This window comes from Amblyomma americanum, chromosome 2 (assembly GCF_052857255.1).
Source record: "Amblyomma americanum isolate KBUSLIRL-KWMA chromosome 2, ASM5285725v1, whole genome shotgun sequence".
Classification (NCBI taxonomy): domain Eukaryota; kingdom Metazoa; phylum Arthropoda; class Arachnida; order Ixodida; family Ixodidae; genus Amblyomma; species Amblyomma americanum.
In genome coordinates this window covers 40,950,063-40,971,331 of record NC_135498.1, presented here as the reverse complement: position 1 = coordinate 40,971,331, position 21,269 = coordinate 40,950,063, and the positions used below count along the sequence as shown (strand labels likewise).

The window sequence follows — 21,269 nt, the reverse complement described above, 5'->3', positions numbered from 1 at the left end:
TTTCCTCCATAAAAACGCAGCCGCCGCGGTCGGGTTCTAACCCGGGAACTCCGGATCAGTAGTCGAGCGCCCTAACCACTGAGCCACCGCGGCGGGTGTCAGGTATACGCTTCTCATTGAACCCTGGGCGACAGGGAACCGAGGAGAATTGGCATCAAAGGCTGAGTGACAGGAGTGTACATTTTATCATTTAATGCTGCCGGTATTACGAACGGTCGCTTTTGCGTGCAGCCGCCCTGTAAGTGCTATAGCCCATCTCTCGTATTTGAATGACTTAGTAAACTCGATTAGTTCATTAGTATACCATAACTCCCTTGGATTTACGGTCCAGTGGTGTCTTTTGATAAAGTGGCAAGAAACACAAGGAAAAACAAAAAAAATAGTTGTCAAGTGTTTACGCTCAACTACGTACCGCACGAGTTGTTTCAGGGAAGGACATCATTAATTTTTAAAAATAGGGCTTTTGAGGTAAACAGAAGCTTTTTGCGGCATAGTCATACCAGTGTTGGCGGACATTAGAAAACAGGCGAATCATGTTAACTAGCGAAGTGGTTAACTGAATTGCAATAGTTAACTTTTTAACTATTACCGATGGGTACCTGACTGCAATTAGAGATTTGTAGCCGGCAATTAGCAATAGCCATATCGATCTTTAGAATTTCGAAAACGCATTTACCCTCGCCGCTGTGGCTCGACAAAATTGGCTGCATGGTGCCAATATACATGCACTTTCAAAAATCATGCAGCCAAAGCAACCCCTCCAGTGCTCCTAACTAGTGGAAACAGCCACATTTTGTCAAGCCACAGCGCCGAAAGCAATCGCGTTTTCGAAATTCTAAAAGTTGATATGGCTGGTATTACTATGCCGCAAAAAGCTTCTCTTTACCTCAAAAACCCTTTTTTTTAATTAGCGATCACCTTCCCTGAAACACCTGGTATAAACTCAGCGAAAGAAGTTGCTTTTCTGCTGCCTGTCGAAACGTAGACTTGGTGCCAACAAGGGCTACGGCAACGTGACCTCACGTCGTCACGTGACCGGATGTTAACGGTCTACGCTCTGAATCCCCCAGGAAGGGCTCCTTATAACGCTGTTATTAATGAAGGGCTCCGCGACCGTGAACTGCACGGACAGAGTAGCAAGCCTCTTTAGGACGGGGCAGCATGCTGCATGAGAGACCGGCCGACGCCTGACTTTCTTCCTCTGTCCTCCGCAGACATCAACGAGTGCCCGCACGCGTGCGGCGCAAACACGGACTGCACCAACACGGAAGGAAGCTACTTCTGCCGCTGCAAGCTGGGATACATCGGCGAGGCGCAGCTGTCGGCCGGATGCCACGGTAGGATGGAATGCGATTCTTTTCGTCTATGAATTATGTACTGCTTATAGGATATGCAGCGCAAAGCGGCGAGCGCACACGATTGTTTTCTTTCCGGTGCATGCATGGCTAGACGTTTATCTAGCAGGTAATTTGCCTTACGTTCTAGTTGTTCTTCTCAGTCTTTGCCAGTGCCCTTTGGTTTGCGAACACACCGCAGCGCAACCTCTCGATGAGGGAAGAAGGTAACCAAACATGAATCAAAATTTAAAATAAGGCCAATATAAACAATTAGGATCAAATTTACTACCGAACTAGGATCTGAATATCGGCCAGTGACGATTTTTGTACGAAACAATAATAGTGAGAAAAAAAAGATATCCTTTATCGTCTGCGCATTTCAATCTCGCCACTCACGATGCAGATCTGGACGAGTGCTCGCGGCCAACGGCTTGCGGCCTGAACGCACTCTGCCTGAACGATGTGGGGTCTTACCACTGCACCTGTAAGGAGGGCTACTCTGGAGACCCAAGGATTCAGTGTCTCGGTGCGTACATATGCATGCCTTCTCTCTCACTTGTTCATTCCTTTACTGTTCCTTCCTTCGCCGACGCCACGGTCGCGCACTAATGGGTTCATTTGTGTGTTCTCTCTCCCTCCCTCCTTCAACACCTGCGCAGACGTGGACGAGTGTGCCCAGAATCCCTGCGCCATCGGAAGCCTCTGCTACAACAGCCCCGGCAGCTACCGCTGCGAGTGCCCCAAGGGTTACACCGGTAACGCTTACCAGTCGTGCGAAAGAGGTGAGCTTTCGGGAGGTCTTTTCCACGGGCCGCTTTATTCCGGTTTCTAGTGGGACGATTATCATAGCCAGTAGTAGCATTTTCCGACGTTTCTCGCCTGCTCCGGAGAAATGGACTCTTGCGGCGTGATGTGATTCCTTTAGGAAAAGACGTGTGATTAAAAATGTTCTCGGCGCACTTTCTTCAGCAGCCATCTGCCACATCGCGCGATAATCGTAGACATAAACACCATATTTCACCCAGTGTCGATCCACACTGGCAGGTAAGAAATGCGCAATGGCATTTTGCCCTCACTGTTACGTTTCGTGAACGCGTTCTGGGTTGACAGACGGCGCGGTGACAGGTTGGTCAAATTAACGAAAATATACCGTCCCGAAGAAAATTAATGATGAGGATGACACACGGAGTGCGTTTTTTTCTTTGTGCTGTTCAGTTCCACGTACGTTCTCTCTAGTATTTCTTTCTGGCACCTCGTCTTGTTCCCTGACCGCTTGATGCGCACCTTCTCCGCAGACATCGTTGGTGTGGAGTGCGCAACGTACCACGACTGCACGGCCAATGCGGAGTGCGTCAACAATTTCTGCCAGTGCAAGAAGGGCTACCAAGTGTCGCCCAACCAGAAGGAATGCATCGGTAAGACGGAATGCGTGCTCTCGGCCTGTCTTGCGTTGCGTTATAATTTTTATTCGGCTTAGAGAAGCCGGCAACTGAACCAATGTAGCGAATTCGACGCAGTCTCACCAACGGTACCTGGGTAGGGAAGCCGCGTCTGGCCAGCTTACTTTCGCGTACTGCTAAATTTCCGGGCAGAGTTCTCGTTTGTGTTTTTGCAAAGGGTCCGCTTAGCCACAGATATTCGTGCAGACAATCGCATGTACTAGCTTTAGACTACATCCGTTGTAGCCATTGAAGATCACCCTGACTCGATGCATTGCAGCTTCGATTAGTAACTGACAAACTGAATTTTGGAGTCGGTAAGCACAGAAAATCGCACAGGCAATTCTATCCATTGCTTAGTTCTCTAGTTTCGCATGGTCGTGATAAGTCAGTACATAAATGGCGAGGAAATTGCCAACCAGGAACTTTGCTGGTTTTTGGTTTGCTCAATACATCCGTAAAGACTTGACTTTCAGCATACTGCTGAAAGTTTTCTATACTGAGAGTAATGAGCAATCATTCGCGTGTATTCCACGGTTACCATTGACCGTAAACATCGTGAACCGCAGCGTTCTAAGGCCGCGAGCGTCCCCCAAACTTGCGTTCGCCAAAGGTTGTTTCACTGCTTTGCACCCGTACGCAGGGTAGAGCCCATCTGCTGAATAATTTTTTTTTTGTTATTGTTGGTGTTGTTATGCTTTTTGCCTTTATTAGGCGAGCAGGAGTCGGGTTTAAGGGCGGAAATGGCCTTGGCTATTTTTGGGTCACACATGTTTTTGACGTTCGCGAGTTCTATTCTCAATGCGCGGCTTGCTTTGTATGCCATAATAAACGCACTCTGGTGGGGCGAGTAGATATTGGCTACCTTAGTAGGCGTATACTTTCTGATCATCATTTAAGCATTCGGATAATGAAATTTCTTTTTTTTTTCTACTATGAACCTTACGTTCCAGCAATTTGAATGTGGTTTTCGCCTGCTTAACAATTTAAAACGTCCTGATGGAAAGTCACAACAGGTTGGTTTCACTGCAATAAATATGTACTGCAGTGAAGCCTAAAAAAAAAAGGAATTGTCGGGGAGATTGAGTGCAGATTGTTCGAAATAGCCAACAGCTGTATTTTCTTTTGATCACGGGCTTATTCACTACTGACTGTGACATGGGGCAGCAACCGAAATTAATTAGCAAATTATCACGGCGCGCAGCCTGGGAGAGAGAGAAATGCTATATCTCATTTGGATCCTTTCCCCCTCCTCCACGTGTTCTTTCTTTCAGACCGAAACGAGTGCTTGTCCCGAGGCACATGCGGTCGCAACGCAGCCTGCGTGAACACTGAAGGCGGATTCCTGTGTCAATGCAAAGCAGGCTATGAGAAGATCCACCCATCGCCCCAGAGTCGCTGCCGAGGTACATGCACGCTGATCACGCGCGTACACAGCGCATGCACTGATAAGCTGTCACCCGCTCTCACAGTGTCGCCACAGAGCATTGTTCCACGTGATCTCTATAAAGCTAACTCTACTCGCTTTAAGAAAGTAGCTTTTTATTCTGACCGTTGCCTTGCACGTAGATTTCTTGTGGCTTGCAGGCTGTCTCTTTGTTTATTATTATTTACAGCTGACCACCGGGTCTTTCTGTTCTTGACAGCATATTATACATAGGTGTTTTCAAGCCCTTCCAATATTTTTCGCGCACTGTGAGGACTAAACTACTGAGGAGCGAGTCAGTCTCACAGATCAAAGTGACGGCGAGAAATCTTGCGATCGCTTACTTCTAAGCCGATATATTTTAACTGGTGGTAGCGTAATGCGAGAGAGTGGGGAATGGTCTATCACAAGGCGATGTTGGAAGCTCTTTTACTGTAAATATATATGGCGCGAACAAATTGACGTTGTCGGCAGAAGTTGAAACTGTCTTTTGCAAATTGTAAACTCTCATTTTTTTTTCACTCACGTGGCCACGCAGACATCAACGAGTGCCTGGCCAACCCATGTGGCAAAAATGCCAAGTGTGCCAATGCCGATGGAACCTACCGCTGCTACTGTCCCGACCACCTGATCGGAAATCCCAAGGAGGCTTGTGTCTGTGAGTGTGCCACTTACCCCTGTTTTTCCTCCTCATTTTGCACACATAAGCAAAACACTAGCGCTGCAGTTGAACTATGAGCTGCTGTTCACGAGCTTTTCCATTTTCCACGATGGTCTCAGTAAGTGAAGTGTGCGTCACAGCAGTGCACAGTTTATTTCTTGTTTCTTGCGTGATTAGTTCAGAATCAACCTAATTGCTGAATAAGGCGACAATATTTTACGTGTTTAGAACAGTGCTGCAGATTAAGGCGACACGGCAGTTGGCAGCCGAAAATAAGCTGAAGTATTGGAGCAGTGGAGTTCGTGGCATGCATCGAACCATGTCTCAGACAACACGCACTTTTTTGCATTTTGAGGCTGTGCAGTAATCCGTCTCAGTCACATTCTGTTTCACCTTGCTTATTTATAGAACATCCACCTCGTATACAAATGGTACTGTTTTTGAGCCCTTTCGCCGTCGGGCACTCAACTGCCTAAGCGGTTACAAGCATCCCCCTGGCATCGTTCTCTGCTGTATTGGGGATTAAACAATTGGAAACAGTGCTACAACCCAGTCTATTAGCACATATATATTAAGAACCATATGCCCTCTTACAATATCTTCTAACAGTGTCTTGCCCTTGCCTCTCTTGATGACCCATGCAGCACCCTGCGAGATGGTGGAATGTGGCCGCCACGCCACCTGTCAGGCCAACGGCAAAGAGGCAGCATGCGTCTGCGACGTCGGCTTCACTTTCAACCCATCCAACATCCGGGCCGGATGCATCGGTGAGAGAGCGCACAGATGACACAGAGTTGTTTAATAACATGAGTTACAAAAATCTGAAGAAAAATTCGGGCACTACCTGCGGCCAGTTTTTGAAGTTTAGTAGATGGAGACGCCACCTATGAGTTGGGCAGTAAGGTAGCAGTGCTGACCTTCAACTTTTCAATTTCGACTGTAAGCATGTTTTGAGCAGTGCTGTGTACACTGAGTAGCATGTTGTTCGTCAATAAGGAACCACGACATGCCAGTTAAACATAAAAAAGAGAAAAATAAAAAGGTGACATGCAACTCATGACAACATGTAAAGAATCAGTACGCCACTTGTGTAATGCTGTTTATCCATTTCATTGCGAATTTTTGTCAACTCAGCCAACTTTATTTAGCCTGCCTCTGTGAAATGGTAACTGACATAATTGTGGATTAGATATCCTCAGCGTAAATGCTTGGTGCTCATTCTGATAATGCTGATCAGGATGCAGATGTCTTTAACAGAACTAACAGCTCCTTCTCCACGTTTTCATTTTCTTTTGCGCCCCCTCACTCCATGCCCTATCTCTCACACCTCGGTTATGGCCACAGGTGAGCTTCTTTGGGACAGGAATGGAGCGGCCTCCAGAGAAAGATGCTCGCGCAGCGTAATTAAAAAATGCAGAGATCACCAAGGTTAAATCCTTGTGGTGCAGCTCATTTTGCATTGCATCACAAAGCTCTGGAGGGTAAAGAGACTTCTCGTCTCTACACCCGCAGTGCTTATTAGGAATGCGAGAAGTGTTACAGGAGTTCTACATCATGGCGTGTGCATTTTTGACTAAGGCTGTACAGATACATTCAAGGTAGAGTATAAGCATAGCATGAGGTCATGTTATCCGTGCTACTGCTAACGGCTGCTCTGTATGGATGTACGCGTGTGCTAATACTCGTGTGGCTCCTCCTGACTCTGCCCTGCAGATGTGGACGAGTGCGGCGTACACCACGGCCCGTCGGGCCTGTGCGGCCAGGGTGCGTTGTGCAGCAACACGCCAGGCAGCTACCGCTGCTCCTGTCCGCCGGGCTTCACCGGGGACCCGTTCCGGTTCTGCGAAGATGTCAACGAGTGTGACCGGCTGCTGGGACCCTCGGGGCTGTGCGGGCAGGGTGCCCTCTGCGCCAACACGCTGGGCAGCTTCACCTGCTCTTGCCCACCCGGGTACTCGGGCAATGGACGCGTCCGCTGTCACGGTCAGTGCACACGTGTATATCTGGGCGCAGAGGAGAGGCTTGCACATGATGTCGGGGGTGCCATGGTGTTGCACCAAGCAGAGCCAATCTCTGGCACCAAGCATAGCTTCTAGCAGGCTTCCACCAGCAGGTGGCGAAAAGCGGATTACATGAATGAACAGGCTTTTGCCTTAAGCTCTTGATGCACAGCATGATGTCTGTCGTAACTCCACTGCATACCATCTATTATCTTGCCAAGGCCTTCGCAAAACGTTGAAGTCAGCCTTCTTTCTTGGAAAAACAGCATCGTAGTGGTGCAGTTCATTCTTGATGGAGAATTTAGGTGTGCCCCTGACATCAACATAATGCCCACTCAGGAATGCTGGCAAATCTCTCTGTGCATTCTATCGTGACCAAGTATGTGGGTGATCACGTGCGTATGTTATGACTGATGGCAAAAACGGCAGCTGTACAGCTAATTTCTTAAACAGAGGCATGTCATAACGGCCATGGAATTGTCGCAGTGCAGGAAAGACTACTTAAATGCGTTGCAAAGGCAATCTGGACTGGATAATGCTCAGGATTTTTGGTCTTCAGTTTGGCATGCTATCTGCGATGCTTAGGGTTGAGCATCGGAATGGCAGAGATTTATGGGTGAGCCGCAAGAAAATTTTGTTTTTATTATTACATCTTTGTGAATGATGCACGTGTATGTGTGTCGGTTTCTAATTAAAATGGCGGGCTCATTTGTGCCTAGCTGTGGCGTACTCAAGGATCAGTCCGCATCATGTTTATTGTCTGAATTTTCTATCAAAGACATTATTTTGGTGTTGTCTGCATATCACATATTCACGATAAATGCCGTGATTACCGTGCCTACACTCGTTGCGGATACAGCGTCGCTTATTGTGTCTGCATTGCATACCTACTGTGGCAGTTCAATCTTCGAGTTTTCATTCCCTTCCAAATAACAAAAATCTTTTTTTTTTCACATATATAACGCAGTCATTGTTTCTCATGTGTTCAAATTGCCTTCGAATGAATGCTAAAACTATTACTAAGCCTGTGAATGTGATTCTGCCACCTTCCAGACATCAACGAATGCGCACAGACATTTGGACCGAATGGCAAGTGTGGAATATCTGCCATCTGTACGAACACGCCTGGGAGCTACCACTGCAGGTGTCCACCAGGGACCTCGGGAGACCCAACTGTTCGATGTGAGAAGATCGTGCAGTTTTAATTGATACAACTAACTTAACATAATATTCATGTTGCTATCGCTACTCAAGAACTGACATAAGTCGCGGTTTCTGACTAGAAAAGCTGAGAACTCATGTTTTGTGAGTATGCCAATACATGAAGGAATGATATCGAATGTTGTTTGTTTGGCAGTAATGGGTAAAAAAAATTAAACCTGCACGCTATGCCGTGTAACATTTGCTTGTTTTATATCAGATCTATGCAAGATATAGACTTAGAATTAATTGAGGGACTGCCTACATTGTACAAAATTAAACGGACAATGCAGTTTGAAAATTCTTGTCGCCTTCTTTTGGTGTTTGCTCCCTCAGGCGTTCAAGTTATCCAATGTGAACAAGACGATGCCTGCGCTGGCCATGCAGTCTGCAGAGACCGTCAGTGCTACTGCCCTTCGCCCAACTTTGGAAGTGAATGCCGACGTACGTTGATATTTACAGTGTAACCATTCTCTCTTTACTGTTTTCTCATTTTACAAGGTTTATACACATACACTTATTTTCACTGTTTCTTTGACAGATCCTTGCGAAGAAATTTTCTGTGGCGCTCATGCCGAATGTCAGCTCGACCATGCTGGGCAGCCAATTTGCGTTTGCGCACATGGTTTTACTGGTCAAAGTAACAGCCTGCCTGGTTGCGTTGGTAAGCATCTTGTTTTGCTTTAACTACTGCAAGAAATCTTGGTTACTCCACTGTTTTAATTGCTATCATTGGTTGTGAAGCAATGTTTGTGATAATTTCAAGTGCCACAGTACAGAAAGAATATGGCTCACTTTAGATGCAATGTTTCAGTTTGTGTTGTCTTGCTGGTAATAATGTTATGAATTTCTTCTCTGTAGACATCGATGAATGCTCTGGAAGCCATCCTTGTGGTCAAGGTGCCCTTTGTCGGAACTTGCCTGGGAAGTTTGAATGTGTCTGTCCGCATGGATTTGTGGGTGACCCTTTCAGAGGATGTTTGGCAAAAGGTGAGGCCTTTCAAATTCCTTTTTTTTCTCACTTATTGCACATAAGTGTCTATAATACTATCCTGATTTGTAGCAAACAAAGCTTGTCTGCCATGCTTTTTTTTTAAAGGAGACAAATGATTTGATCTGGGCAATGAAATTTACCTATAAAAACTGTACATTTACAGGAGAACATGTCATCCATGGCTGTTCAAGTGCCCGTCCTTGCCCACCACACGAGGAGTGCATATCAGTGGATGGACGCAGCCAGTGTGTGTGTCGTCGGGGCTTCACTTATGACACATCCATCTCTCGATGCAGAGGTGAGTGATAACCAGGTTGAATGTTCTTGCTGGACTCTTTGAGGTGAGGTGATGTACACAGTGACAGAGCAGGATACAACTCGTATGGTATGCACTGTTCATAGCAGGTTCACTGTGAGATTCTGGTTATCAGACGTACAAGAGTAGTCTCAGATATGAAAGTTTTAATGCGACTTCTGTATTCTTTGCCTATCTCAGCTAAAACTTTCCAGTGTCTGGAATTGCTGGAACTGTCTGGTTCCGGTAGAAATTTGTAATATTTGTTTCCTGTGCAATTATTCATCAAGTTCTTGCATGACTTCATTTGTTGCAACCTGCATCAGAGCAGCATGGGGCTACTGCTTTTTTTTTGTATGACTCTTGTCAAGGTGGTCATCTAATCGAATTAGGATCTTCGTAGTTTATTCTCTATTGCTCGCTGTAATGTATACCCAGCCAATTCTTTAACAGTACCTAACGACCATCAACCAGCCAGCTTGTCAGAGCCTCATCATGGCGCGGAGTGGCGAAACAGGAGAGAATAAATGCATGCTTTACACGTGCTTATTCTCGTTTGCTTCGCTGCTCTGCACCATGATAAGGTGCTGACAAGCCGGCTGGTTAGTCATCGCACGGTACTGTTAAAGAATTGGCCAGGTGTACACTGCACCCTCTAGAATTTATCAATAAGATAAAGACTTAAAGCCAGTGAACCCTGCTCTCTCTGTTCAGGAACTCTCTGCCAGAAACAAAATTTGCCCGTAATTCAAAACGCGGTTGCATTTATTCTTCTGTACAGACATCAACGAGTGCTCGGAGTTCAAAACCAGCTCTCCTTGCGGCCTGAACGCCTTCTGCATGAACTTGGAAGGCAGCTACCTCTGCCAGTGCCCTCGTGGTCATGTGGGCGACCCGTACAGTGTCTGCTACCCAGACCAGATCGAGTGTCAGAAGGACAGCCAGTGCCCTGGAAACACAATCTGCATCAAGGACCGTTACCAGAAGGGAGCGTGTGGCTGCAAACATCCCTTTGTTCGGGAAGGAGAGTACTGCATCAGTAAGTGCCCACCTTGCCACCTTAAGTTTGAGGAAATCAATCCACCAGTTGTATAAAGCTCTTGCCATCAGCATTTTTGTTATCACATGCATTTGCAGTTTTGTTCCTTAGGTGATGCCTTTAACCTTTTTAGGCCACAGGTGTGAACAAATTGATCATTAGTCAAACTTGTGCCCTCGGCATTAAACAGAAACTTTGGTAGCATTTGCGGAAGTGATTAGCGAGTTAGCAGCTCTGCACTAATCTTCTACACCAGTAGCAGTGCAGTGGTAGCAAGTGTATACCTCAGTAGCCTCGAAAATTGTTGTAATTAAATGTGTGAGCATGGTGCTCGAGATTAACTTCTCAAAGTTTGCTTGGTATATCTCTTTTTTCCACTGAGTAGTTACATTTAAGTTAGATTGCATTTGTCCTTCTGACAATTCTTCTCAAAGTGAAGGCTGTTCAAGAAGGTGTCACTCCTGCTCAGCGTTGCCTGTCTGACTGCATTTTCGACTGTTATTTTTCACACTGAAAGCCGAGCCTGTTTGCAGACCTGAAATGCTGACTGAAGGGATATGCAGCATTGCATTGTTGCATGACCCTGATTTTTAAAAATATGCGTAAGGCCTGTTTATTTCAATCATAATGCTAGAAAACTGCAGTATTTCCTGCAAAAAGAATTGCATACAAATTGCAGAACCAAAGTCATTGCTTAAACAAGAACTTTTTGTGCTTTTCATTTTCAGTGGTTAGCCGAAACTGCTCGACCACGAACCGATGCCCAGAGAACCAGGAGTGCATTTTCACCGGACCGAGCCATGGTTTCTGCATCTGCCCCAAAGGGTTCACTCTCGAGGTCACTGGGTTTTGCCGAAGTAAGACCACTGTGGCATCATCACCACCACTGTTTGTGTGTTTCCTGTGTAGCAAGTTACTTTGAGGCTAACGGTTCGACATTGGCCTTTCAGACATCAACGAGTGCGAAGAAATCAGCGAATGGTCACCATGTGGTGCCAATGCCCAGTGCCGGGATGCGCTTGGAAACTACCAGTGTCTGTGTGCACCGGGATACACAGGAAATCCGCGACAAGGCTGCTCCCCGATTCGTAAGTTATCGTACTTATCTGCATGCAGCATTGAATGGGAGAGATTGCACCTGCCATTACTTGAAAAGATTCATCTACACTTGACAGCAAAAATTTGCTGCTGTAATGATCGAGTATTCTGTAGCACTCAAAGGAAATCGTTTGTTTGTTTGTTTGTTTGTTTGTTTGTTTGTTTGTTTGTTTGTTTGTTTGTACATCCTGTCAGAGCACAGAAATACAGAAAGAAGCGGGCAGAAAGTCGAACTGCAAAGAAAAAGAAACCGAAACATATTTGTAAAAAAACATCACATTATGAAACGTTAGCTGCACTGTATGACATACAGAACAGCAGTGTACAATTACTATAGTAGCAAATGAAACGTAAACAGTATACTTGTAACGCAAACTCGAGAATGCAGAAATATTGGCTGCTGGAAAAGAAATGCAGGCGGTGTGCATCAGCACTTCCACGAAGCGGTCTTTGCACCATCGAAGTGAAAATCAAGTGCCGCTAGTATCCCTCATCTAAAATCTCGGTTTTTCTATTCTCATTTATATTGTCTTGTTCACATTTCATTTGGTGCTAACAGTATATTATACTGAAAGAACAAAAACTGGTCTCCACTGTTGACCTGCTTTGTGCTTGCTTTCACATTCACGTGTTTCAGAGGCAGAGTCAGAGGCAGAGGCAGAGTCATTACGCTGTATTGAGCACCTATTTTCATTATATTTTCTTACCTCTTTCTTCTTTCTTTGTTTCCATCCTAGGAATCCGGTGCCGGAATGATCCTGACTGCCCGTCGAATGAAAAGTGTGTTCGTGGACAGTGCCAGTGCCTCCCTCCATACATCTTGGAAGGCGACACTTGCAAGGGTGAGTGTCTTCAGGACATTCTCGTTTATCTTGTTATCTGCCTTCAGTTTTCAGTATTCTTAGTTTCCTGAAAGTTATTGCATGCGCTTCAGTAGAGTGCACTTTAGTAACTGATGCAATGCCCAGGGCAAAAGGTAACCACCAACACGTGTGAAACACAGTACTTTGGGCAAGGTGGGCATTTTTCAAGAATAATAGAGTAAAGCAAGGTAGATTTTTAATTAATGGGCTCATAAAACACTCATGTCAGACCATCCTTTAGCTTCATTCAATCTCTAGCTCTTCATAGTTTTTGGTACCACAAAAGCACCTATGTTGCACCACTAAAATAAGGAGCCACTGCCATTGGCTGATCTTTTGTATGAAAACAGAGTGCATTTGTGAATATATATTAGCAAAAAATATGCTGCAGGGTGACATGTGAGGGATTAAGAACCCGGTTGCGCATTGCGTGTATGGTGCTGGGCCTCGCTACCTACCTTCTTGCGCTGTAGTAATCATGAGAGGAAAAGGAAGCCTCAGAGGGAGAGAGAAATAGCAGTTTCAACAAAATATGTAACAGTGGTACTGTTAATGTTATAGCATTAGCATTCAAGGTGTGCTGAAAGCATTTTCAACTTTTGACCCAGTCAAAAAAGAGCAATCGGACCTCCTAAAAACGCAGCTGGAACCAATTGGAAACCTATATTGGAACCATTCGGATTTCATTTAGGTCTACGCATGCTTTCAAGAATTCGAACTAGTCTTGTTTGACTGGGAAGGTCAGCTGGTGAGGTGAACAGCATTCAGTAGCTTTCTGTCTGGTCATGCAGATCCTTGTGCTTGGATTCAGTGTGGCCAGTATGCGACATGTGCCATCACTCCATCGGGACCGCAGTGCCAGTGTAACCCTGGCTGCACTGGAAACCCACAGACTGGCTGCTGGGGTAAGACTCCTTTTCTGCACATCTGACACCATCGCTTACTTCTGCTGGTGTTACAGAAAGGCCGGCACTCAAATGGCTTCTTCATCTTTGTAACATTCCCATCGTTGTGAAAGACTGAGAGAAAAAAAGAAAATGTTGATTTTAACTTTCTGTAAAAGCAGTCTGCTGTAAGCTGTTAATGCTTGTTGTACCTTTCATGTGACAACTAAATTATTGCTGACTATGCCGACTATGAACCGAAGTCTCGTGTTTCATTTTTCTAGCACTGTGCTCTTGTTTTAAGCTTTAAATGCTTATGAGCAGCATGCTGCAGGGGTCAGGAGGTGATCTGAAGCTTCAGACTGATTTAGTTGAGTCTCAATATTTCGATCTTTAACGGGACTGAAAATTTGTTCAAATAAGCAGGCAGAAGCCTTTTTAATACTCCACATCGATGTCACTAGGGCCTCAGTAAGGTTCTTGCTCACAGTTTCATTGTTTGACTCTGCAGATGTAAACGAATGTACATCGAACCTTCCGATCGACCCAAACGGCCCGTGTGGAGTCGGAGCCATCTGCATCAATATCATTGGCAGCTTCCAGTGCGAGTGCCCACCAGGAACAACAGGCGATCCATTCGGAGCTGGATGTATGTTCAATGCGTTTCTTTTAGTGCCTTCCACCATCTTAGTGCAATTGTATATTTGGTTGCAAGCTCGGAGAACTAACACAATGGTCTTTTGTTTCAGGCCAAGGATCAGCTGCTTGCAAATCAGATGACCAGTGTCCTCGAAATGCTGTATGCGAAGCAAAGGGAGCCACTTGCTTTGGTGAGTCTCTTGCATGTCTTTCAGCAACCCCTTTCTCTGGGACGCGTAAATGATTATGATAATTACTGAATGAGTTCATCAGATGCCTGGAATGTAAGTTTCATTGGTCCTGTATATAAACAGAGAGTTGCAAATAACTCTAGACTTGTTTTAGGCTGGGTTAGGAGTGTACAAGCATTTAAAATTTTTCACCACTTTCTTTTATTTTTCATGCAGTAGATAAAGCATACATTTTTACTCATGATCTGACTGTTCTTTTTCATTTTATTGTTATCCAGATCCTTGTGTGACGTCAGAGTGCGGTCCACATGCCTACTGCGAACCCAAGGACCACAAACCAACATGTTGGTGCCAGCCTGGCTACGAAGGTGATCCCTACGACCTGGAGCAAGGCTGCCAATCACGTAAGTCGACATGCTTTTCAGGGCACTGCAAGACCATAATATACTGTTTATAAAAATAGAAAGCAAATTGTTTCTGCCTTGTATGTACATGGTGACAATTAGCAGTACCATTTGACACCGGGACTGTTGTAGGACTAGCATTGCTCCCCATGGTATCGCGACAAAGAGATGTTCATGCTGTTTCTGTGCTTGAATAGTAGTGTATTGGAAAAAAAAAGGAGGGTGTTTAATTTCTGACTAATTAACTTAAAAAGCTTTTTGTGATGTCGACTTATGTGGTATTTTTTCTTTTTCTTGTCTTTGCAACATTCACTCAAAATTTTTTTCTCACATTTTTTTTTTCAGCATGCTCCAAGGTGTGGTGTGGCAACAACGCGCACTGCATTGTAAACTCGAGAAACGAGGGCGTCTGCAAATGTTTCGAAGGATTCCGCGGCAACCCATGGGAAGGAGGAGAATGTTCACCTGGTATGGTTTGTCTGCGTGTTTATTGCCAATGCGCTGAACTTTGCAGCATACTATGGAAATAACTAACCTACAATGGGAACAGCTGCTTGAAGCACCTAAACAATAAGAAATATGCCAGGTTCTCCATTTGGTGACGGGTTCTCCATCCTGGAGACAATGTTCAAAAAAGACGCACGATAGCGTTGGCCATGTTGGCACTATGGTGCCAGTTATCTGTGTTTAAAAAATGACATGCATGAGACATAATGGCACAGCATAGTTTGTTCATTCATTTCTTCCTTTTAATTATTTTCTTCAAGACAACTATCCTGGGAGACAAAAACTTCATGCTCCTAAAGCTGTTCAACATACTTGTATGAATGCTTGTTGCTTGCAGTGTTAGAATTGGCCTTTTCAGCTTTGAAAGAATGTTTACAAACTCTGTTAGTGGCATTGGCTGGAAAACTGACAAAAGAGGCTAGGAACTAATCTGAAGATCTGCTTCAGAAAGTAACAGCTGTGTAAATTGCATTGTTGAATCTTGCAGCAATACCGTTCATTATCAGTCAGTCTTCTGTATTCAGAACTAAACATGCGATTTCGTCTTCTTTTTTTTCCCACATAGATACTCACTGCTCAGAATCCAGACCTTGCCCGAAAGGGCAGGATTGTGTTGCTGGCTACTGCATAGGTTCGTTTGCCTTTCTCTGATCTGCTGTTGGCAAACATTTCCACCTAGCCATTTATCGTGCAAGTTTGCAGTTAACACAATTTTTCTTCATTTTTTCATCAGATCGATGTGAGAATGTCCAGTGTGGCGTTGGTGCACGCTGTGATCAACAGACTGGCAGCTGTGTCTGCCTGCCATACTTCTTGGGCAACTCTGAAGTCATGTGTGTTCCACGTAAGCACACTTAATGTATCTTAATTGTTTCTGTGAGAGGAGGCTCTCGCAACCATGTGAATGGTGGGCCAAAAACATTGACTGGTTTCCGTGTTTATATGCAGCGATCCTGCCACCTGTGTGTTCCCCAGGATGTGGAGTCGGAGCGCATTGCATGTATGCTGTACCCAACAAGTGTGTTTGCAACCCTGGGCTTTTTGGAAACCCCTACACTGGCTGCAGTGAGTGGTCATTTAGTTTTACTTTGTACAGATTTGTGTCATATAAATGCTCAGGAGAGTGCACTCACATAGGGATTCCGTGTACTAAGTGCTCGATGTGATGTGTATAATTGTAAAGCTGGTCAGAGTTGAGCTTCATATATTGCTTGCTTTTATTTTCTTTGACCCACAGTAGAGTTCTTTGTTTAATTCCTGCATTTTTAACGCTTTATGCCCATGAGTGCCAAATCACTCTTGCCTGCAGTTTCTGTTTGTGTAAGCATTTACGTGACTTATAGGCAACATAAAGACTCAGGTGTCATATATGTATTTTAGGTGAGTTCGTGCTTATTTAAGTTATCTTACTTCGCTTTCTTGCAGTCTTCAAATAACCTTCAGTCACACTAGGCAAACCTTTGTGCATTATGCAAACAACAGATAAGTGGTCACACTTCTATAAGCATACTTCAATGAATTTTGCTGTGGGTCACAAAATGTTCAGCAAAAGTGTGTTATATAAGGGAACCCTAGCATCGATCATGATTAATATGCTACTGTTCTGACCAAAAGCAAACATTTTCTTCCTAGCACATTTGCATTTGTAGATGCAATCTTAAGCATTCTTCGGAAGTAGGTGGTCATCTGTCAGAAATGGTCATCACTTGGCTCACGTGTGTCATTTTACCAAATGACACCCATTTACCCCATTTAATTACACCCATTTTACCAAATGACACATGACACCTTCATATGTTCTTCCAGCACAAGACAAGCCACGTTGCACTGCCCTCACCTGTGGAACAAATTCCCAGTGCCACGAGCTGGGCGACAGACTGGAATGTCGCTGCCCGGCAGGTTTGCAAGGAAATCCCTTCACGCGGTGCGATGGTGAGTGTGGTACATTCTCCACTTTTACTTCTGTGTTTCAATATGTTGCATTATAAATGAACTGCGCATTTAAATACTAAAGTTTAAATATACTGCAGTGCCGTCCTTTGTGTCTTCTTAAATGTGCTTTACCTACAAGACATGATAGGGACATGTTAGTGTTCAGACCAAAGTAGCATGGGGGTCTGGCTTTGCAAATAGTGCTGTACGTTAAGAAATTGTGCCATATCTGTATTGCACTGGTGATAGAAACATTGTCTTCAGCTGCCTGCTCATATTTTCTTTTCATTTTAATTTTCACTGTAATTTGAGGTGGCATAGCAGTCCTCTTTGGTTGCATATCTTCAATAAATTTCTTCAAATGTGTTGCTGTAGCCTGACTAATTATGCCATCTCTGTGTTGTGTTAGTGGCCACACTAATGTCATCTTTGACGGCAAGATACATACAGTTATTTCCTATCTCAATTTTAATCTGAACTTTTTGTTGGCACAATGGGATGGCAAATTCATGTTCGGCTACCTTCTGAAAAGCTCAGCAGTAATGATGCCTCTGCATGTGACAGTATCCTGCTTTTCTTATAACACCTTATCTTGCTGTGTACAGTGGACCTATTAAAGGCACGATTTAATAGCATGCAGTTCTTGTAACCTTCATCGGTCATCAACACCCGGTTTTCTAGAGTCAATGCTTGGATTTGTTTTCTACACTTTCAAAAGGGAATGTCTTTCTTGGTGCCTAAGTTCAGGAAACGGCAGTAATGTCATTGAATAGTGCTCTAGTAATGGGCTAGGTAAATTTCATGGCTGCATTGTTCATGGCTGTCCTGTTCATGGCCATTTCAGACATCAATGAGTGCCTTGGAACCGGCAGTGTTTGTGGCACTGATGCCAGCTGCATCAATACCTTTGGCAGCTTCAGGTGCATCTGCCCAGAAGGAATGACTGGAAACCCACTGTTTGCTTGCAGTAAGTTTTCTCTGTCGTACTGACCTTTTTTGGCCTTGCTATTATGTTTATGTCCTGTGCAAGACCAGTGAAATCTTGTAATACACTAAATATTGTAATATGCTTGTCAGCCCTGTAGAGGTCCCATGTTCACCTTGAGCATGGGAGGTTCGTGGGAGCAGCTCCATTCTGAAATTTGATTATTGAGCCAGCCACTATCTCTGCATACAGACTAATGAGCAGCTGATACTAAGTCTGTTTCTTCCACCTTGTGAGTCTGGATTTGATATGCCTAGGGGCTGGTTTCAAACTGCATTTCTACACCTTTAATTTGTTCAGTATCAGATAGTAATACAGTAAACACGCCAAGAGTGGTAGCAAGGCTTCTATGTGTTTGTCTTGGCATTCACTTTCGTATGTAAGAAAAGATTTTTCTTTTTCATGCTGTCTTTTTGTACTCCAATATGATATGAGGTATGTATGACTCTGCATAATATAGGTGTGAACTTTCAGATGAGGTGTAATGCACACAGGCAGTAGATGTCTTATTACAGGCATCTGTTGCACATATATGCTTATGTAAGCAACAACAACAGAAAGTTACAGGTGAAATGCTAAGTGCATGTGTTGCAGTGATGCCTACATGCCATGACAACATGGTGTTATGCAAATTTATTTTCCTTTTTTGTTTCTTTGTTGATAAGAATAAAAATATAAGATGTCTCCACCAAGATCACAGTAAGCATCTTTATAACCTTGAGGTTTTCTGTCTCTATGCTTGTGAATGGCGCAGACAGATTTGAAATTGCCACTGCAGCATCCAATTTCAAATCTCGATGTATAATCGCAAGAGGCTTGGGGATAATTGACACACATGCATTGAGTAAAATGTTAACTCCTTTGTTTTCTGTTTGTTTTCACACAGCTCCTCAGGGACCAGGTACGATACCTGGGGTCCCACCTTTTCCCGGGGGCAGTGGCGGCGATGTGCCTCCACCACCAGTGCTGCCAACTCCTCCTGGTGGTGGTGGACAGCCACCCATTCCACCTACTACATTCACTCCTCCTATCCCGCCGGTCGTCTGCAGAACAGATCATGACTGCGGACCTCTGGGTGCTTGCGTGCCCGGCATTGACAACCGCCGACATTGCATTCGTGAGTGGAGGCCACTTGCATTCCCCTGGGAAGCAGGGAGCTAGTTGGGAAATTGAAAGATCTTAGCATAAACTTGTATTGGCACCCATCTTACCAGAGTACATAGGTGGCAAGAGTTCTGGACAAGCAGTCTGAGGCTGTTATGACACGTCACGCTCAAAGAAATACAGTAAAATCAATTATCTGAGGTTTGAATTTGTTTGTCATTGCCATTTAGATGGCATGCCTCTTGTAGGTGCCGAAAAATGTAAAGCCATCTTTGAAGTTAAACACTGCATTTTCATAGTAGGGCTTTTGTCCCATGTTATTCTACAGGCTGCTTATGCCATATGGCCATTGAACTCGGCCTTTAAAGCTGTCTAGGCTCATTGAAAGACTGCAGTGCTTTAAAATCATTAACACTTCAATGTTCTGTCTCTGGTATGCTCTTTCTTATCTGCCTATGCACTGTAGGCCATCAATGCAAGTTTTGTGATACATGTCATATGTCAGCTGTATTATGTGGCTGGAATAGAAGACCATAACATAAGTGAAATGCTGGCCACCTTTCTAGTATCAGCATCAGTGGGAGGTTTTATAATTGTCAGTTTCGAAATTGGACTGATATGCAGAATGCACAGATGCCTCACCTCAAATTCACTTGCTCTTTTTCGGCACAGTTTTCTTTACACTTTAGGTGCCATAATTATAACCATTACATCACTAGACAGGCCTGTTGCACATTAATTTTTCTACATCTCTTGTTGCCTTATCAGAAACAATTAATTAGAGCATTTAAAAACATAGCTAGGTCCATTTTAAATGAATCAGGGTGTTTCACGTTGCAACCAGTTCATGCTGTGTTTTTGGCGGTTTCAGATGGTCTTTTTTTGCTAATTTTGAAATGCAGACGTTACACTTTTCACCTGCAGGCTCTGCAATGTGTTGGTTTCAAAATAAATTTAAAAAGTTATCTTGCCTAAACTTTTAGCTCCTTCGAACATTTCTTTTGTATAGTTGTGTACTGATCACTCCAGATTTGTGCTGCTTATGGAAGAGTTTTAAGCATTTGCTTGATTCTCTTGTCTGCTGCCATACAACTGTGTCAGTGGCAGTCTGCAAGCATCATAGCGAGAAAAATCCGCGCTATTCAAGAGGCTTTGAAAGGTGAATAGACAGTTGTTGAGGAAATGCTTTCTATGTTGTAGCAGTATACCTCTCTAGATTGCTGCCATAAAAATAATCTGGTAACGTCTTCCCCCGCATTCTTATCGAATAATTGATAAGCCAACTTTATTTATGTGGTAGGTCTGCTACCTGGCACATCATGGTTTCGTCTTTCACTTAGTTTCAGAAATTGTAAAGATTTTTCAGAGAGTGGAAAGCGTACGGTTTAGACAGTTGTATGGAAGCAGTTGCATGTTTTGTTCTGCAGTTTTTCAACAAGATGCTGATGAATTCATGTCCAGGTCCCTGCGAAGACAGAGTCTGTGGGCCAAATGCAGGCTGCACTGTGGAGAACAGGGTTGGTGTATGCCAGTGCCTGCCAGGATTCCAGGGCGACCCTGGTGACTTGGATATTGGCTGCACACCACCAAGAGGCAAGTGCATATCCCATTACATAGTAGATTGGCTCACCAGCCTTTGGTGTCTGTGTATATTTTAGAAGTCACTGTACTGAGCTAAAGCTTTGGCAAGGCAGCATTCTTGTAATTAAGCTATGTTAGTTAATTGATGCTACAAGCAAGTGTTATTCAGTTCTATTAACATTGCGTGTGATGATTTTTTGAAACAGCTGGAACCATCTGTGAAACGGATGATGCCTGCAATACCAATGCTGCTTGTGTGGTCAGCCAAGACAACACTCGAAAATGTCAAGGTATTTTGTACCATCTTTTTATTAAGTTTAGGGTTTGTGCTGAGATTTTTCAGTCTCTGTCTGCTGCTGGCATGTGTTGCAGTGTCGTCTTCCTTTCTGTCTAGATGTCTGCATCAACACTCAGTGTGGTCCCAATGCTGTGTGCCAAGCTGTCAACCACAGGGCGAGCTGTATCTGCAAGGAATCGTACTACGGCGATCCAAATGATCTGATTCGTGGATGCACTAGTGAGCCTTTTACACAGCATCTTAGCCTTCTTTGTAATGCTTTCATCTAGTAGTAAATTAAGCTTAGAGCTTTTTTCTTGCATTATGTATTCACTGTGTGAATAGGCTGCATCGTTAGGACCATCAGAGAATATAATGACTGATTTGCTTATTTTCTTGTGTATAGTCATGGA

General features: G+C 44.2%; 1 protein-coding gene across 1 annotated transcript in view; it reads left to right on the top strand.

Annotated features, from left to right (window-relative positions):
* LOC144121081 (uncharacterized) overlaps positions 1-21,269 on the top strand; it is a 342,169-nt gene that overhangs the window by 259,822 nt on the left and 61,078 nt on the right. The window contains exons 9-39 of the mRNA XM_077654023.1: positions 1,215-1,337; positions 1,741-1,863; positions 1,997-2,119; positions 2,633-2,752; positions 4,051-4,182; positions 4,741-4,860; positions 5,508-5,630; positions 6,577-6,846; positions 7,917-8,045; positions 8,400-8,507; positions 8,605-8,727; positions 8,925-9,053; positions 9,221-9,355; positions 10,134-10,391; positions 11,120-11,248; positions 11,342-11,479; positions 12,227-12,331; positions 13,144-13,257; positions 13,748-13,885; positions 13,986-14,066; positions 14,345-14,470; positions 14,816-14,938; positions 15,543-15,608; positions 15,711-15,821; positions 15,926-16,042; positions 16,784-16,909; positions 17,754-17,876; positions 18,781-19,011; positions 20,460-20,591; positions 20,786-20,869; positions 20,974-21,096. Of these exons, the coding sequence (XP_077510149.1) occupies positions 1,215-1,337; positions 1,741-1,863; positions 1,997-2,119; positions 2,633-2,752; positions 4,051-4,182; positions 4,741-4,860; positions 5,508-5,630; positions 6,577-6,846; positions 7,917-8,045; positions 8,400-8,507; positions 8,605-8,727; positions 8,925-9,053; positions 9,221-9,355; positions 10,134-10,391; positions 11,120-11,248; positions 11,342-11,479; positions 12,227-12,331; positions 13,144-13,257; positions 13,748-13,885; positions 13,986-14,066; positions 14,345-14,470; positions 14,816-14,938; positions 15,543-15,608; positions 15,711-15,821; positions 15,926-16,042; positions 16,784-16,909; positions 17,754-17,876; positions 18,781-19,011; positions 20,460-20,591; positions 20,786-20,869; positions 20,974-21,096 (4,083 nt within the window). The remainder of the gene's footprint in view (positions 1-1,214; positions 1,338-1,740; positions 1,864-1,996; positions 2,120-2,632; positions 2,753-4,050; positions 4,183-4,740; positions 4,861-5,507; positions 5,631-6,576; positions 6,847-7,916; positions 8,046-8,399; positions 8,508-8,604; positions 8,728-8,924; positions 9,054-9,220; positions 9,356-10,133; positions 10,392-11,119; positions 11,249-11,341; positions 11,480-12,226; positions 12,332-13,143; positions 13,258-13,747; positions 13,886-13,985; positions 14,067-14,344; positions 14,471-14,815; positions 14,939-15,542; positions 15,609-15,710; positions 15,822-15,925; positions 16,043-16,783; positions 16,910-17,753; positions 17,877-18,780; positions 19,012-20,459; positions 20,592-20,785; positions 20,870-20,973; positions 21,097-21,269) is intronic.